At 31.5% G+C, this 20,302-nt stretch overlaps 3 protein-coding genes across 4 annotated transcripts in view; 2 read left to right on the top strand and 1 right to left on the bottom strand.

The window, feature by feature from the left end:
* LOC134690836 (leucine-rich repeat and coiled-coil domain-containing protein 1-like) overlaps positions 1 to 20,302 on the bottom strand; it is a 177,246-nt gene that overhangs the window by 111,305 nt on the left and 45,639 nt on the right. The gene's annotated exons all lie outside the window — the stretch shown is intronic.
* On the top strand, positions 2,011 to 5,018 carry LOC134690838 (uveal autoantigen with coiled-coil domains and ankyrin repeats protein-like). Its single transcript, XM_063550949.1, has 3 exons — positions 2,011 to 2,240; positions 3,263 to 3,467; positions 3,867 to 5,018. The coding sequence occupies exons 1-3, from the start codon at positions 2,085 to 2,087 to the stop codon at positions 4,988 to 4,990; spliced, it is 1,485 nt and encodes a 494-aa protein (XP_063407019.1). The 5' UTR covers positions 2,011 to 2,084; the 3' UTR covers positions 4,991 to 5,018.
* LOC134690839 (uncharacterized) lies at positions 7,973 to 16,349 on the top strand. Its single transcript, XM_063550950.1, has 3 exons — positions 7,973 to 9,216; positions 10,707 to 11,028; positions 15,165 to 16,349. Exons 1-3 carry the CDS (start codon positions 9,082 to 9,084, stop codon positions 16,067 to 16,069), a joined length of 1,362 nt encoding a protein of 453 aa, XP_063407020.1. The 5' UTR covers positions 7,973 to 9,081; the 3' UTR covers positions 16,070 to 16,349.

Raw genomic sequence — 20,302 nt, 5'->3', positions numbered from 1 at the left:
CTGAACTTAATGAGTTAATGTAATGATCTTTTTTTATAGGACAGCAAAAATTGAATTATTGGGGTTCTTTGATATGCCATATCTAACCTGTTTTTAGATTCTTAATTTTTGGTCACGTTTTCAAATTGGTCTACATTAGGGTCTAAAGGGTCCCAAACTAAACTTTGTTTGATTTCAACAAAAAATGATATATATGGGGTTCTTTGATATGCTGAATCTAACCATGTATTTAGATTTTGGATATTGGACCATAAAAGGTGAATGTCCAATTTAATTTTTCAAGTTCTTAGACAACATTCATTCTGTGTCAGAAACCTATGTTGTGACAAGTATTTAATCACAATCCAAATTCAGAGCTGTATCAAGCTTGAATGTTGTGTCCATACTTGCCCCAACTGTTCAGTGTTTGACCTCTGCTGTCCTACCAAGCTGCTCCCTGCAGAACATTTTATTTACATATGTCAACTACTGCAAAAGACATTTTTTACCTCAATTTTTGCACTGTACATAATTGACATACTAGCTATCATCATTATTTTTAGCACTTTGGTAATAGCATGATTGTCGAAGGTCAAACGGTTGCCTATAATAGCATACATTCACTTCATTTGAACTTGGGTGGATAGTTGTCTCATTGGCAATTGCAATCATACCACAATTAGCTCATTTTATACTAAACATGTAAAGCAAATTAGTGATATCTTAAATTTTATTATTTTATTTGTAACATATTATATATAACAATGATATCAAAAAATTGTTTGTGGAAATCCATAACTACAAAGCAAATTAGTATAACAACATGGAAAAGAGAGTGAAAGATACCAAAGGGACATTCAAACTCATCATAAATGGAAAATAAACTGACAAAGGCCCACGGCAAAAAAAAAAAGACCAACAGACCAACAGACAAACAACAGTACACAAGACACAACATAGAAACTAATGTTTGAGCAACACCAAATGGTGAACTTTAACCATAACCTTAAAGGCTTAGCTAAGTTAGGGTGACCTATATAACCTTAAATAGTGACCTATAACCATAACCTTAGATGGAGAACTTAAATCATAACCTTAGAGGGTGACCTATTACCATAACCTTTGAGGGTCACCTATAACCATAACCTTAGAGGGTGAACTTTAACCATAACCTTAGAGGGTGACCTATAATCATAACCTTTGAGGGTCACCTATAACCATAACCTTAAGAGGGTGACCTATAAACATAACCTTAAAGGCTTAGGGTGATCTATATAACCCTAGAGGATCACTGTTATTGCTGGGTTACCTTCAAAGCTTATTAAAGTTTCACAATGATCAGTAGATTGGCTTAAGGTCACCTGTTTTAATAACAAAACATTAAAACCTAACAAAAAGTAAAGGATTAAAGATTAATCCACAGTAAATTTAATCTTTAATTATGATTGGTCCAAATTAAAAAAAAAATGGATCAGGTTTTATTACTCTCACACAAAGTTTAATACGATGATCTAATATGGAATTAAAAAGTAAAACTTTCTTTGCTAAAAACTGACCGTGATGCAACATTTATGTAGCAAAAATATATGGACTATATTTTCATGTATCTTGTGGATTCAAGTACTTAGCGAGTGGAAAATTTAGTACCACAAGTTGATCTTTATGATATAAAACAACTTTGTATCAAAGTTTTGAAGTTTTAGACATTTTTTGCTTACTTCCTATAACAACAAAAAAATCTAAAGAATTATGAAAGTGAGGAAATTGTTACAGAAGCTGAATTTTACTGAAGAAATAAATTCACGAGTGAAAATAAGAGGAATTTAGTAAAAATAAATTGAACATCTTTAATTTGGAATTTTTAAAACACTGAAAAGGGTAACCCCCTCAACAAAGTGGACTATATTTTTTATATAATGCATGGATATCTTAATTCTATTGTTACAAAACAGTTTACATAACATTAATACATCTAGCTGAAATGGAAGCATAATCATCACTCAACCAATTATTCATTTTAATGAATGGAATGGTATAACGAAAACCATCTTTTGGATTAAAAATTTTAAAAATGTGAAAGTGCTTGCGTAATAAATTACTGGTAAATGTCAAAATCAAACGGCAAGATGAATGATGCACAGAGAAGCGTATTACAGAGACATTTCCGTCAGCTGTCCAACGACCTTATCTTAACAGATGACCTCCTTGGTGCTATGTATCAAAAGAAAATATTTGAGAGGAACATGATAGAACTTATAAAGGTAAAAAATATACTGCAAATTCAGAAATTATTTTGATGGTTTTTTTTTAATGCAAAAAATGTGACAGGGTTATATAATGGATTTTTATCAATATCGCAAAATTTAAAATCGCATTTTAATTCTTAATGACTCAATTGCTATAATAAATGCATGCAATAATTTCTGAATTTACAGTATCAAATTGAAAATAAGTTTTTTGTGAACAAAATATAACATATTGTATATACAGGTAGTATCAATTAAGTAAAGAACAAAATACTTAAAATTAGGGTTAGGGGGTGCACATAATCCCTCCAGGAGCACCTGATATTACTTCCTGTTTTCATTGGTTTTGTGTTTTGTCAGTATATAGTTTCTATAATGAAGTGGTGTGTATTATTTTTTTCAACCAGAAAGCATCAATCAAAATCATTGATATAATATGTTTTTATTGCTTGAAGAATTCAGGCACTTGTAAGTGGAAGGATCAATCACAGGTAATCTCAATTTCCTCCATAGATAATTTGTATGTAAAAATTAAATTCTATCGGAAAGTCTCTAATTATCAAATGGCAAAATCAAATGACAAAACACATCAAAAGAATGGACAACAACTGTCATATTTCTCGACTTGGTACAGGCATTTTCAAATGTAGAAAGTGGTGGATTGAACCTGGTTTTATAGCGCTTAACCTCTCACTTTTATGACAGTTGCATCAAATTCAGTTATATTTACAACGGCTACCAGCTTTTTTTTCGTTCCTATTTCAGCCTGACTTATTTAATACGTCAGCTCATGTAAACTTTCACTAAAATAGTATGCGATAGAAATTGTATAACTTTTAAATAGTAAACTGTAAATCAGAAGTACTTTATTAAAGAAATCTCAAATTGGAACAAACAAAAAACTAGAGCTTTCCCCATAGCAGGACTTATGTTAACTACCAAAGGGTTCAAAGTTAGAGAAGGGGATAAAGACAATCTACCAGTGCAATGCAGTCACTTCAGATAATACTTATTTATTCTTGTTTTAATAATTTCAGTCGGAGAAAACTGCAAGTGAGCAAGTTGTACGAATGTTGGAATTACTACCAAAACGAGGCCCTGATGCCTTTGAGTCCTTTGTAGAAATTATTACAGAGAATTATCCATGGTTGGCAGCCATGTTGGAAAGCAGTTTGAAACAGGAATCTATGAAACATAACCAGTCCATGAGAGTAGAGTCAATTAAATCTGAATACATGAATGGTAAGTTAAAGTGAAAAGCATATGGGGAGTGACAGGCAGCATATTCCCTTTGTAATTGCAAAGGTAGACCTAGGGGGTGGGGTGAGAACAGAAGACCCATGCCCCCTTAAAATGAACTATGCTATATACATGATAACTGCATAGACTTTTTGCAAGTATTATTACAAAAATTGGCTTGCAAGGGCACCTCCTCTACTTTTCAAAATCTGGGATCTGCACCTGAATTGTTTTAATACCTAGCTAAAGAAAATATCTAAAAACATTCTTTTAAAACTACCTTGACCAAGACAGAAGGACAAATAGACGAACAAACAATTTTAAAGATTATTTTGATAATTAAGAAAATAATGTGTAATTATTTTTTGTGTTGCAATTCTGTTCCTCCTTTTTCTTTTTTAGATCGAGCTGACTCAGTCCGTTTTTCTGACTACTTTGAACCAGAACCAGATATTAAAACAAAAGTTGCTTCTTTTGTTCACAAACAATTTGGTCACAGCAAGCGGATCTCTGAAAACGACAAAAAAGCAATGTTTCGGTGGATGTCATCTCAGTTACAGACAGAGAGAAAAAGATTTTCCTCAGCAACGAGTAGAACATCCTCTGTTATTCCCGCCCCTGTTCTTGTTGATGTTGGGGTCAACACCGATTTAATAAAGGAAGAAAAATCACAATTTGATATGAGTCAGCTACAGCCCAGAATTAAAAAAATATATGAGAAAATTCAACAAATCAAGACTACAGCTAACTCTAAAAATAGCCAACTGAATTGTAAATCGGCTAACGGTGTTGTTATAACACCAAGGACACCTAATGGTGCCCAAAGGCCTCCTCTTACGCCTGCAAGTTTTGATACTGTTATCAGTGAACTTGATACAATGGTTACACGCATCGAAAAACTTGAAGAGGAAGTCAACAAATGTCATGTGATGTTGAATGATAAAGATAAAAAACTATCGCTATCGTTACATATTTACGACTTATCGTTAACTATTAAACAAAGAGACAAAGAACTCCAGCAGGAGAAACAAAAATGTGAAAAAATGTTGAATGAACTGTATGACTATTCAAAGAAAGTTAATCAGCTTGATCATGCTAGTAACAACCAAAAATCAACAATCGATAATCAAGCAGACGAGATTGAGAAACTAAAAGCTGAACGAGATAAATTTTCTAATCAAGTTTCACATTTTGAAAAAATATCAATGATGCATAGTGAAAAACAAAAGACATTAGAAAATTTAAAAAGTATGGTGCGTGACCTTCAAAATTCAAAGGATGCAACACAACCTTCACATTATGAGCGTACAAATAACCGAATGTCACAGGATTCTCGTAGCAGCCTACGGAAGTCAAATGGAATTATGGGGAAAGCTTTACAAACAACATCCCCAACGCGTTCAAGTATTAGTCGACGTGGAGTACCAGATGAAACTCCTCTATCTTCAAGTCCTTCTCGTCGCTATGGTTACAACAGACCGCAGCAATATAAACGTAAAACTTCCAATTCCATTTACAAAGTGTGAGATTTTTTCATTAAATTTGTTTTCATAACTTGGTTTTAATTTTCTTAGCAAAACTATATAAGATACCAAAAAGACATTCAAACTCACTATGTTAAAATAAACTGACAATGTCATGGCTAAATAAGAAAAATTCAAAACAGTAGTACACAAAGCACTGCACAGCATAAAAACCTAAAGACTTAGAGCAACAAAAAACTGGGGGTGATTTAAAGGCAAAGACAGGAAATATACTGTTGGATAATTAATTGTTTGATGACTACTGTAAATTCAGAAATATTGCGTGCATTTATAATTGCGATTTTGTCATTTTAGACTTCAATGCAATTTTGATTTTTACGATTTTGAGAAAAATACTGTTTTAATTCGTATAAAATATTTCAAAATGCGAGTTTAGATTATTGCATTTACAACTCAGTCGCATTTTTCGCAATATTAAAAACCTCGCATTAATTCCTGAATTTGCAGTATTTGATTGCTGCAAAGTTACAGTAATAGTACTGTGGTCAACTGCAAGACAAAAGCAATACTGCAAGACAAAAGCAATATTCAGTTAACTGTGATTTCATCATTATCTGTGGGATTCCAATTTTTGTGAATTATGGGTTCAGGTGAACCAAGGATTTAAATGTTCAAGAATCGCAAATTATATATGGATTAGTATTAAGACTAGCCTTGCAATTAACCACATAATAAAATGCTCATGAAAATGAAAGTTTTACTCAACCCACTAAAAATAAATGAATCCATGATATAGTGTTTCAATATATATGATTCAATAAATTCAATATATACAAGTACTCTTGCTAAATTTACACAGCAGGTATACACATGATTTAGAATGTGAATCATTTTGGAAACTTTAAAATCGTCATGCAGCAAATAATATATGTATATATACAGGTGTCGTTACAATGTGACAGATCATACTTTTGTTTCTATTTGATTATTTAAACTGTCTTTTGGAACATTGATTTTATACAATAAACTGAGGCACAATGCAGGTTTCTTTTGCATGTTTCATTTTTTGTAGAAAGTGTGAGACTAATTTTCTCTAGACACCTTCAAAATATTTTTTTTTTTTTTTTTAAATTGATTCTTATTTTAATTTTTCAAATTGTTTAAAAATTTTATTACTTATTTCTTATAAACAAATCCCAATCAATGCCATCTTAATTGGAGAGGTCAAATATATTTGTTTTTAAGAAAGTGAGAGAATAGTTTCATCTTTAAAGTAAATTTTTGACAATTTTTAACATTATAAAAATAAAAATATGTGGTTATTGGTTGCCAATGAGACAACTATTCATTAGAGACCAAACAAGATAGAGGTTAGCAATTATAGGTCAGCATATGCAGCCTTCATAATAGTCCAAAATATTTGAAAATATCCAAAATATGAAATAAGTTAAAATGCTGACTAAAGTCATCAATATTTACTCTTCAATATATAATGTTATTAAGAAAATAGAATCCTTGTTTCAAAAATTTCAAAAGGGAACATATATCACATTACTACAATTTAGAAAATAGCAGGCAAACATTGTGTTTTTTAATCTCATGGTTTAATTAAAGTTTAAGCTGCAGAACCAATGACAAAATGTATCATAATATAAGCAATTGCAAATTAAATAACATTAATAGGCCCTTTTATTTCCTGGTTGCCAAACTTTATACCCTATTCACACAGGCCTCTATAACAAGTTTGACCCTGTGACCCTGATCAATATAATCTTGTCAAAGCTCTTCCTATTATTGACTTAAGACTTTGTTTCACTGAATGACACCAATATATGTACAGGTTTCATAACCTCCTGGGTAGCTCTCTGTAGTGGGGGTATAGGTCATACAAATCTTTTCTATAGAACTGTAAATTTCACTATATATATTGTATATTTCTATGAACAGAAATTTTGACAACTTAACTGCCAAATAAGGTAATATCAACCGAAAGTGTTCACTGCGAAAGTGACAGTCTTTTTACTTTTATTTCCAAATAAAAATCTTAGACAGTTTTTGGGTTTTTTTTTTCTCTTTTAATGGAAAAATAAATGTCAATGGAAATCACTAGTACTTTAGTCAAGCTAAATTTATAGATCCCAGTAACAGATCTAGGGGAGGGTTACAGGGTTGGGACCCCCCCCCTTTTTTTAACAAATCAACCCCCTTCCCTTTTTTCTCCTAGGTGGGGAACCCCCTTTTAAAATTAGCTGAATGGATTCTGCTCACATTTCTCCATTTCAAATTTATTGAAATGATAAAGTGATTTGTTGTTCTCTTTTATCGTATGATTTTTTTTTATTCTGCAAATTCAGAATTTATTGAGTACATTAACATTGAAATTTTTGGAAGAATGGACAAAAAAAGATCACTTGATCAGCTCTAACTTTCAATCACTGATATTAAATAAGGAGATGTACAGGGTATGATTGCCAATGAGATAACTATCCACCAAAGATCGAAGTGAATAGTTAGAGGGAAGCAGACACTTTGCATAACCTAAAATAAGTCTTACTAAAATCTTATGTTGAAATAGCAATTACTTCACAACTATTTTAGTATTTATTATCATTTAAATCATGTCTAAAAGTATAATATTCCTCGTCACAACAAGTCAGGCCAAAGACCTGTGTTTCTGCTAACATGCAGAAAAAACATAAGAGTAGGTAGGGTTTTTTTTCATTTTTTTTTCTGGTATATTAAAACAAGAGAACCAGTCAAATTTTAATAATGCATGCTATAGAAATTACAAAGAAAAATCTTTAAGGTATATAAAGGCCCTATGAGTTGGGGCATGGTAGGGTAAGAAATAAAACCTGTGATTCCATTCACATTATGATATATTGTAGTAGGTTTAGGTAAAGATATATAGGCACAACAAAAGTTTGCTGATAAAGTATTTGACTGCTTTAAACAAGAGAAAGTCTGTTTTTAATAGTACAATTGTTTTATTTATAATTACATAAAAATCTTTAAGGTATAGGCACTATAAGTTGGGGCATGGTAGGGTGATAAAAAAGACAGGTAATTTTTTCATTAGGCCTTATCTCAATAAAACAATACATGATTTACCATATCTAGTGTATTCTCATTGTATTACGTGACTAATTCAAATTCACATGTTAAATATACAATTACCATTGGGATATTTAAATATTTAAAAAGAAGCAAAAACCGACCTTATCAGGGGAGAGGGGTCAAAGGGAACATATATAATTCTTTATGTACATATAGATAAGATATTTCATAGCGTTTAAAACTCTACAAGTGACCGCCGATTGCCAAGTATAATTTATAATGTTTTTGAAGGACGATTTATTATTTGCACGGTAAATATCTTGTTCAAAAAGATAAAAATCAAGGTTTGGAGTAATATTTACAAATAATAGTTTAAAACTTATTTGAACACGACATAACATTTAGAATTTCTGTGACAGTTGTGGTATATTTTGCACTTTAAGACTGCAATTGGAAGTTGTTTTGATCATTCTATGTATTTCATACTGCGTGAATGGAATTTTTAGTTTGGAATACATTCGCTTACTGTTTAACACTCAAACTTGAAACTTGTGTTAAATTATACATACATATATAATTGGACCTGATTTGATGCCAAAAATTTTGCACAAGGAACTTTGTGGATTTCATAATCAATTCGAACAAGTGGAAATAATTTTTGTGAGAAAAACTGATATAAGCAAAATTAATAATCTTTGCAAGGTCAAATGAAAAAACTAAGTATTATTTCATAAGTTCATCATGATAATATTTAAGAATTAGACATATAAGTTAAGAAATGTATATGTGTTATTTGTGAATTATCAAATCTGTTCAAAATGACGAAAGAAATGGATGTTTTAAAGTGAAACAAGAATATAACAAAACAGCATCTACTTTAAATATTCAAAGCTGTTAAAAGACAACTGTTGAAAACATTCATTCTAACTGGGAAGTGTAGAAAATCTTAGACATATTATCTTAGTTAATACATTAAATTTTAGAGTGAGGAAAAATCCATTCTAGCTGAAAAATATAGAAAATCTAAGACATATACATTAAGTTCTGGGAATTATTTCAACTTCGACAACTGAATAATGGATGCAGCTCAGCGTACAGTTCTCCAAAACAATCACATGGAGTTAGCACGGGACATTGTGACGACGGAAGATTTTTTAGGGATTTGTTACCAGCAGAAACTATTTGACACAAATCTGATAGAGATAATCAGGGTAAGATTTATAATAGGTATTAGAAGATGTGGTATGAGTGCCAATGAGACAACTCTCCATCCAAGTCACAATTTGTAAAAATTAAACAATAATAGGTCTAAGTACAGCCTTCAACATGGAGCCTTGGGTCAGAATGAAACAGCAGGCTTAATTAAAGAACCCAAATATTACAAGCGTAATACCATACAAACGGGAAATTAAAGTACACAATTAATTGTTTTAATGCCGAACATCTTGGTTCTCTAGTGGTACACCAGATTCCTCCACTAATAAAAGCCATATCATATAGCCAATACTGTGGATTCATTTATATTTGTTGGATACCAATTTTTGTGGATTTCCTAGGTACAGGAGAGCTACGAATATAAATGTTCAACAAATTACAAGTTTTCTAAAGGGATGTATGCAGATTTTGCCAAAACCACGTAATAAAATATCCAAGAATATGTAATTATCTCTCCAACCATGAAAAAATGGTCCCATGAAAATAAATGAATCCACAGTATAGTGCTTGAAGTGACATTAAACACCTTCACTTACAATCAATATATCAAATCATATCATCTGAGATATACATTCTTTAAAGATGAAAGACATTAAGATACATATTTTGCACTTTACTATATCTTTAGACTTTTTTTTATTAAATGGTATTTGGGAAAAACATGATAACACTGACAGACTGACTGACAAAGCAATTATTACTATATTTTCTTCCAAAAAGGACTATTGGATGGACAGAACATTAATATAGAAAAAGACAATCCAAAATTGATTTTAGGTGTGTATGTTAATAAAACGGCATTCCTCGGAAAAAGGGTTAAATTACAGAACAGAACATAAAATCAGATTTTTTTCCATTTATAAAGGGTCATAACTCTAGAACAGTTGAATTGACACTACTTAAATTCACACTTGATCTGTGTTTTGTGGTGATAAGCATTGTTATAAGTTTCGTAACATTTGATTGAGGCAGATGAAAATAGGAGAACAGAAACTAAATATTCAGTAATTTTTCCACTTAAAAAGGGGCATAACTTCAGAACATTTAAAGTGACGCCACCCAACCTCAATCTAAATCTGTGTTTTATGCTAATAAGCATTGTGTATAAGTTTTATAAAATTTGGTCAACGCAAACTAAAGAACAGAAACCAATTTTTGGACGGAAAGACATATGAACGGACATGCAAATGGTCAAGTGTAACTTAATGCCTCCTCCATTACAGTGGAGGCATAAAACTAAAATAAAAGTATATATGGTGTACCAACATAATAATATTATTGATAATTCTAATCCGTTTGAACATCTATCGTCAGTTGCAATATGAAAATTCTCAATGAAATATGGTTAACTGTGCTATGGGAGCTGCTCTTTTTTTTTATTGAAGTATTATCCACATATCAAAATATCAAATGCTTTTTAGAAAAACAAGAGTTCATTTTTTATTTTTTGATCATTTTTATTTTATTTTATCTTAAATTTTTGCAGTCACAACCAGGAATTAAAGCTCAGACATATAAAATGTTAGAACTTCTACCAACAAGAGGCCCAGAGGCATTCAATAAATTTCTGAAAATGATTGACCAAGAGTACCACTGGTTGGCATCAAAACTTAAATCAGACTTAGAACAGGAAGTCGCTAAAATACCACAAAAGGAAATGACAATGGTGGCCCCATCTATCAATCTTCAAACAAATCAGACAAATGGAATTAATAATAGCAAGTTACTTAAAGATGTTGAAATGGTTCCTGTGGCAACAACTCAAACCAACCAATCAGTGTCAAGATCTGTGTCACAAACAGAACCAGGTAATTGAATTTTATTTTGTATTAAATGTAAATTTTGTTGATTGTTAGTTTTTTTAATATTGAATATTCATATTTTATTATATTAGTTTACACCTTTATTTAGTTTAATTCAATTTTCTTAGAATTCAAATTATTAAAATGTGACAAATTTACATACATTATATTAAGCTGGATTTAATAAAACTAGAGGCTCTAAAGAGCCTGTGTCGCTCACCTTGGTCTATGTGCATATTAAACAAAGGACACAAATGGATTCATGACAAAATTGTATTTTGGTGAAGGTGATGTGTTTGAAGTTCCTACTTTACTGAACGATTTTGCTTCTTACAATTATATCTATCATGAACTTTGCCCATTAGTAACAGAGAACTATATTTGGTAAAAATTTACATAAATTTACCAAATTAATGAAAATTGTTAAAAATTGACTATAAAGGGCAATAACTCCTTAAGGGGTCAATTTGACCATTTAGGTCATGTTGACTTATTTGTAGATCTTACTTTGCTGAACATTATTGCTGTTTACAGTTTATCGCTATCTATAATAGTATTCAAGATAACCAAAAACGGCAAAATTTCTTTAAAAATTACCAATTGGAGGGCAGCAACCCAACAACCAGTTGTCCAATTCATCTGAAAAATTCAGGGCAGATAGATATTGACTTGATTAACAATTTAACTTCATGTCAGATTTGCTCTAGATGCTTTGGTTTCATAGTTATAAGCAAAAAACTGCATTTTACCCCTATGTTCTATTTTTAGCCGTGGCGGCCATCTTGGTTGAATGGCCAGGTCATCGGACACATTTTTCAAACTAGATACCCCAAAGATGATTGTGGCCTAGTAGTTTCAGTGGAGATTTTGTAAAAGATTACTTAAATTTATGAAAAATGGTTAAAGATTGACTATAAAGGGCAATAACTCCTAAAGGGGTCAACTGACCATTTTGGTCATGTTGACTAATTTGTAGATCTTACTTTGCTGAACATTATTGCTGTTTACAATTTATCTCTATCTATGATAATATTCAAGATAATAACCAAAAACAGCAAAATTTCCTCAAAATTACCAATTCAGGGGCAGCAACCCAACAACCGATTGACCTATTCATCTGAAAATTTCAGGGCAGATAGTTCTTGACCTGATAAACATTTTTATCCCTTGTCAGATTTTCTCAAAATGCTTTGGTTTTTGAGTTATAAGCCAAAAACTGCATTTTACCCCCTATGTTCTATTTTTAGCGGTGGCGGCCATCTTGGTTGGTTGACCAGGTCACGCCACACATTTTTTAAACTAGATACCCCAAAGATGATTGTGGCCAAGTTTGGATTAATTTGGCCCAGTAGTTTCAGAGGAGAAGATTTTTGTAAAAGATTACTTTAATTTACGAAAAATGGTTAAAAATTGACTATAAAGGGCAATAACTCCTAAACGGGTCAACTGACCATTTTGGTCATGTTGACTTATTTGTAGATCTTACTTTGCTGAACATTATTGCTGTTTACAGTTTATCTCTATCTATAATAATATTCAAGATAATAACCAAAAACAGCAAAATTTCTTCAAAATTACCAATTCAGGGGCAGCAACCCAACAACCGATTGACAGATTCATCTGAAAATTTCAGGGCAGATAGATCTTGACCTGATAAACATTTTTACCCCATGTCAGATTTCCTCAAAATGCTTTGGTTTTTGAGTTATAAGCCAAAAACTGCATTTTACCCCTTTGTTCTATTTTTAGCCGTGGCGGCTGTCTTGGTTGGTTGACCAGGTCACGCCACACATTTTTTAAACTAGATACCCTAAAGATGATTGTGGCCAAGTTTGGATTAATTTGGCCAAGTAGTTTCAGAGGAGAAGATTTTTGTAAAAGATTACTTTAATTAACGAAAAATGGTTAAAAATTGACTATAAAGGGCAATAACTCCTAAACGGGTCAACTGACCATTTTCGTCATGTTGACTTATTTGTAGATCTTACTTTGCTGAACATTATTGCTGTTTACAGTTTATCTCTAACTATAATAATATTCAAGATAATAACCAAAAACAGCTAAATTTCTTCAAAATTACCAATTCAGGGGCAGCAACCCAACAACCGATTGACCGATTCATCTGAAAATTTCAGGGCAGATAGATCTTGACCTGATAAACATTTTTACCCCATGTCAGATTTGCTCTAAATGCTTTGGTTTTTGAGTTATAAGCCAAAAACTGCATTTTACCCCTATGTTCTATTTATAGCCGTGGCGGCCATCTTGGTTTGTTGACCGGGTCACGCCACACATTTTTTAAACTAGATACTACAATTATGATTGTGGCCAAGTTTGGTTTAATTTGGCCCAGTAGTTTCAGAGGAGAAGATTTTTCTAAAAGCTAACGACGACGGACGACGACGACGGACGACGACGACGGACGCCGGACGCCAAGTGATGGGAAAAGCTCACTTGGCCCTTCGGGCCAGGTGAGCTAAAAAATGTGAAATCTTTAACAAATCTAAAGAATGGTTGATAATTCTTACAATTACAAGAAATGGGAGATAACTTTTACAACAATTACAATAAATTATAGATAACTCTTAAAATGAAAAGTTACAACTTGTTGAATAACAAAAGATACGTTTCAATAAAGCAAATAAATTAATTGGGAGATAACTCGTACAATTACAAGAAATGGAAACTACATAGCTGCCAACTTTTGAAAATGCCCATAGGGTTTTTGCATGCAAGATGGCTGTCATAGTCCTAAAAAAACCTTCAGGTGTCCTTCAAATACATTTTAATGTTGTTTTTTGGCTTTTTCATGCTTTTATAATTAGCCTAGAGTTATTGTAAATTAACTGTTTTGTCTAAAATTGAGGACAAAACTGCTCTTTCAATATTTCAATTTGGAAGCCTCCATGGGGGAAATTCCCTGCAAATAGTGACAGTTGGCAGGTATAAAACTACTCTTACAATTATAACAGATAGGAGATACTATTTAAATAAATGGGAGATAACTAATACATGTACAACCATTACAAGAAATGGTAGATAACTCTTATAATTACAATAAATGGGAAATAAGTTTTATTATTATTACAAGAAATGAAAGCCTACACTTATATGAACAATAACAATAGATAGATTTCAATAAGAGGGAATTTGGGTTTATAAGCACTGTCCCTGAGCCACCCTTTTGGAGGGGTAAATGGTTGATTGTCTTACTTAATTATCCAAATTGAAACATGCATTGCAAACAAAGGTATATACGAGATATTTAAAAGATTGCAGTGATGAATCAAGCATGGCTAAAAAAGTTATTCAGAGAATTCAGGCCCATAAACAAAAATCTATACTGGTTCAGTGATAATGGACGTCATAATAAACTCCAAATTATACACAAGAAACTAAAATTGAAAATCATAAAGCTTATTCTCTATATTACTCATCAAGTTTAAATTCATAAAACTAAATATTGTTGTCATTCAGTGCACACAACTATTTCTAGTAATATCTATAGAATGATCTAGCATAGATATACACATGTACTAACTAAAGAGGTTTAAAAGTCAAACTTAGATAACAGGATTTTTAAAATTAAATTTTTCAAAGTTTAAAAATCTTTCTTCATAACATGCAATAATTCAGAGTACAATACTTTTGTTTGCACTATCAGGAAAGAAGATCCAAAACATGATTCATCAAAGTTACACTTATCTACAGGAAATCCAAAGGCTTTAATCGACTACTATACAGACTAAAGTATGTGGTATAGGCTTTCTCATTGTTGAAGGCCTTACTGTGACCTATAGTTGTTACATCTGTGGCATTTTGGTCTCTTGTGGAAAGTTGTCTCATTGGCAATCATACCACGTCTTCTTTTTCATATAGTCTGTTACATTAAGCTTAATAGACATCTTTTTAATTCATATATGACACTTGGTTATAAACTTACATGAAATATTTACCACTTGATGTTTATCAACCAACAATTAACCAATCAATGTAAATCATAGGTCAAATAGGATGTTTGACCTTGACTCTTCTATTCTTGAAGACCATATGATGATTTCTGTTTAATCTTTTTGGTTTGCTGTCACTTCGTATACCCCAAATTTCATTATTTATTCAACTTAATATAATTTCCTTTGTAGCTTCACCAAAAGATTTAACAGATTCAGCTATAGCTCTCAATGGTTTTAATGCAGTGAAGAAAAAAATTGGGAATTTTATGACTCAGCAATTTAGTTTAAGTCGAAAACTTTGCCAATCAGACAAACAAGCAATTGAAACTTTTATAACGGAACAAATTCGAGAAGTTCAAAAACAGTCACATCAAAAAGTATGTGAAGTCCGCGATCACAGACGTCTAAATGACGAAGTTCAGCGCTGGTTACAAGATACGTGTAGAAAACTTGAAAGACGTGTAGGGTTCATCAATCCTCGTGATACTATGGACGGAGGATTTATCAATGGAAAATCAACAATAAAAGATCTGGAAGAATGTATTCATCATATGGCGGAACAACATCATAAACTTGAAAGTGAGGTTAAAAAGTGTTTATCATTGTTCGGGGAAAACAGTGACAATCTTTCATTAGCATTTCAAGTTGAACATATTCTTTCAGAAAAGAGAAAGCTTAAAAAAGATATAAAAAAGATTTCTCAAGAAAACGAACTTATGGTGTCAGAAAATTATGATTTGTCTTCTGCTCAGCAGAAGTTAAAACAAACGAACTCATACAAAGATGTGGAACTTGAGGTTAAAGACCGTCAAATAAAAAATTTACAATCGGAAAAACACGACCTTAAAAAGGAGATAGAACGATTACAAAGACTTCATATTCAGCATTTGGAAAAAGAAAAGACATTATTAAACCTTCAACAAATGGTGCATGCTCTAAAAGAGCAAAACAATGACCTTGCCGATGCAACTGTTAAAATGCAGGACGATCTAAAACGTAATTCACCTCGTAGATCCCAAAGTATTCCTAAAAATTCAAGACCTACTCTATCAAAGTTTAGATCTCCTAATAGAAAGAAAACATATCGAAGCTGAAAATTAATTGATTTGCAAATAAATAATTTGTTTAGACTAACTACAGTAGTATGTACTGACATTGTTAAATAACAAAAGAATTTTTATATGATATTCTGTTTCTAGAAAGAGACCACAATTTCTTTTCGTCTCTTGTGTCAGAATAGTTATGAAATACAACCATGGCTATATGCCATCAAAGAGCTCTCAATGCATAAAATCTTAAGATATAGATGTGAAAACTTTATCCATAATGCATTAGATTCTATAAAAGCAGTGAGGATTTATTCAAAATATTCCTATGACTATTTTTGTACAAAAAGCTCATCTGTCCAACAGTACAAAACTGCTGTAATTCTGTAAAAGAAATAAGATAATCTGTCGTCTAACTAATTTCCATCATCGTCTTAACAATTTCAGTGGTGCAATTAGGAAATCTAACATGGTTTTCAGAACTGAATGTTTATAGCCATGGCCTTAAAGCCCTTGTCTGAATCCTTCACAATCCAATCAAATCATTGAAAAATTAAATACCTCACATTAAGTCATTTTCTATCCAATCAGAATCGAGATATAAAACAGAAAGTGATACAATGTTTATAATAAACCATGAAAAAGTTCAAAAGGGATGTGACCTTTTCATTCATATTTCTTATACCTCAGGAAAGAGCAATACAATTTCATAGACACAAACATACAGAGGATAAAAGTTGTTTTCTACTGCACTAAGTATACATAAGTTTTGGGAGTAATCATTATCTGTGTAAATTTTTTGGAACTGTAATTACTCCTCAAGCACACCAACAAAAGCTCCTGGTAGGTGTACTATAAAGATCCTAGCTATTTCATAATCAGTATATAAGAAGAAAAGGAGGAAAAAAGGACTGAAAAATTATGAAATATTCTGTCCAGTGCATGAGAATTACATATAAATTTGCAATAAACTGTGTTCTGCTTTCAATCATGCTAAACATAACGATTACATCTCCAAATATGCCTCAAACATAAAGAAAATTCTACTATCCAATCATGCATAAAAACAAAATTAAATCTCCCAGCATGCATCAACCACCAGACAAAATATCTTATTATATGAGGGTCATAATGGGGGTAACCTTTATGACAATTAACAGTAAAAAGTCTTGCCAAACGATGTTAACAAATTTTTTGAGTATGACTATAAAATGTACACTTTCTTTTAGAAGATAAAAACATGGACTGATTTTAACGAATCATGTTTATTTTTTTCTAAAAAAGACGGTAACAATAATTATTTAAAACCTCTGACAAATCACGATAAGGATATTTTAATATATCACAGCAAAATTTTTACCAATTTGACGCTAACAGTAGAAGAAAATGACTGTGTGATGCCTGATGTAAAAGGACATTACTACCGTCTTATATGAATCGATCAAGACAAAAATATTCTACCCTTCTTCAAACATTAACAAAACCCTCATAATACATATAGACCAATATTACAATTAAGGTAAAAAATCAATTGTTATTTATGTGAAATTGTTATTTATTATAGCATTGTTGTATGTATTGCTTTTAAACTATAAATCTTGTTTTGCAAAAAATGATTTCAGTTCTTTATAAGCAAATAAAGAGATGTGGTATATGACTGCAAATGAGACAACTTTAATCCACCAAAGTTTAATTGAAGTAGATGTAAGAAAAAATGTAAGAAAAACTGTATGGCCTTCAACAATAAGAAAAAAGTAATCCATCAAGGAACTTATTTCATACACCTTTTTTATTGCTTAAAACACTTTTTCCCGTTTGTATTGTTTTACACAAGTCATCTTTGGGTGCTCTTTATATATGAATATTGCTGTTTGGTGTGGGCCAAGGCTCTGCATTGAAGACAGTACTTTGAGAGTTGTCTCATTGCCACTCATACCACATCTTCTTATATCTATGTTGTAGTAGAATGTTACATGCACTAATTAAAATGAGATGCACATCTTCAGTCGGTTTGAAATAACTTGGCAAAATTTGAATAAAGCAGAGAGAAAACTGTTGAAGCTACACATCACTCAAACTACTAATAAACTATTGTTTCAGATAAGGGTGAAAGTTGGTACCTATTAAAACGTTTAAACCCACTGCATTTGTTTGAGTCTGTCCAAAGTCAGGAATCTTATGTTCAGTAGTTGTTGTTTGTTGATGTGGTTCATGAGTGTTATTAATTCCCCATTTGAATGGTTTTACACTGGTCATTTTTGGAGCTTGCTGTGTGGTGTGAATTGAGGCTTCGGGTTGAAGACTGTACTTTGACATATAATGCTTTACTTTTACAAATTGCGACTTGGAAGGAAAATAACATATGCATTATATTTTAGTTCTCTTTTGTATACCACTTGACCTTGAATTTTTATTTTGCTTCTCAAACCTAAATATACTACAATACAAAATAGATTTGTCATGTATATCTGTTCTCTCTTTGTTGAATAGTATAACTATAATTTTCCAGGCCCAAAAAAGAATATAGAATTTGCTGTGGGTTTTTTTTATTAACTTTCATTGACAGAAATGCTCTGATCTCAAAACCTGGGAAAAAAGTGTATATATATATAAAACTGTGAGAAAGGTAAATACCCAATGGTTAAAACATATCTGACAAAAAATGGCCTGGGTATTTCATAACTCTACCATATGTATTTATTAAAAATTCAATTCAATACAAATACAAATAAACCTATATCAACAGTTCTCTTATCAGTAAACAAAACTCTATATCCAAAACAAAACTGGTGAAAAATGACCATGCAAGGTTTAAATCCTGATAGTATTCTCCCAAAATCTATATTTGGCAACATTCTATATACTGAAGATTGTTTTCAGCTGTTAGTACTATACTATTTATAATATAAAGGTACTATAAAATATTTTATGTAAATTTCATCGTAAAATTTCAATAAATTAAAAATATTGCATCTTAAACAATATGTAAAAATTCTTTCTCCAAAAAATTATGTCAAAGAAATTTCAAGCTTAACAATATTTGCACACAAACAGAAAAAAAGCAAGACAGACAGAAAAGGACATACAATTCTTAAATGTTAGCACCAGAGCTGCAGAAATTAGACAAATAAGTCCTTATCAATGTTGCTAAAATAATAGCAACTACTTGAAAAAAATATTTAAGGGTTCATTTACACTAATAATGAGGAAATAAACTCACCATAGATACCAGGACTAAATTTAGTATATACGCCAGACACACGTTTCGTCTAAAAATAGACTCATCAGTGACGATCGAATCCAAAAAAGTTTAAACTGCAAAGTACGAAGTTGAAGAGCATTGAGAACCAAAATTCCAAAAAGTTTGGCCAAATACAGCTAAGGTAATCTATGCCTGAGGTAGAAATCCTTAGTATTTAAAAAAATCAGTTTTATACACCTTATCGCTATTTGGATATATCAGTCCATCTGGACCCGATAATCTGTACCACTTAAACTTCTGACATCATATAACTAGTTCACTTTTCCATTGTGGCATCCAATATTTTCTATCATAATGTTAAAATTTTCCAAGAACTTTTGTGATGTTGAGTAATGGCAGACAAATAGCGATAAGGTATATTGAAATTAAGAATTACAATGGAATATTTTAACACCAGCATCAGAAATTTTTTGTACAACAGTTGTACATTTTACATCATGCATACTGTGTATTCATTTATTTTAATTGGTACCTAATTCCGTGGGAGAAGGAACACTTACATACTCGTTGACATTTAAATTTGTGGTTTTGTCAATGTCTTCATACAAGCCTTCAGAAAATTTGTCATTAGTTGTACATTTGATTTTGTGGTTCACCTATACCCACGAAAAATCAACGAAAATTGGTATTCAACGAATAATAATGGATTCACATTATATCTTATTATACCAGTACTTAAGCCAAATTTGATGTAATAAAATTGAGAATGAAAAAGGGAAATGTGTCAAAGAGACAATAACTAAAAAAAAAAGCAGAAAACAGCCAAAGGACTCCAATAGGTCTTCAATACGGTGAGAAAAATTCTGCACATCGAGGCGGGCTTCAACTGGCCATTAAAAAAAAATTTGTGACGAGTTCAGTGATAAAGGATGTCATACTTGGCTCCGCAATATATAAAACTACAAGATACCATATAACTGACTGCTTTTTATAATTTTGTACATGAGCCATTATAAGTAATAGCACATCATTGTCAAAAGTGAGACTTCAAGGTTGTTTACATGTAGCAAAATAATTTC

This window comes from Mytilus trossulus, chromosome 11 (assembly GCF_036588685.1).
Source record: "Mytilus trossulus isolate FHL-02 chromosome 11, PNRI_Mtr1.1.1.hap1, whole genome shotgun sequence".
NCBI classification, from domain to species: Eukaryota; Metazoa; Mollusca; class Bivalvia; order Mytilida; family Mytilidae; genus Mytilus; species Mytilus trossulus.
This window is presented reverse-complemented; position numbering and strand designations above follow the sequence as displayed.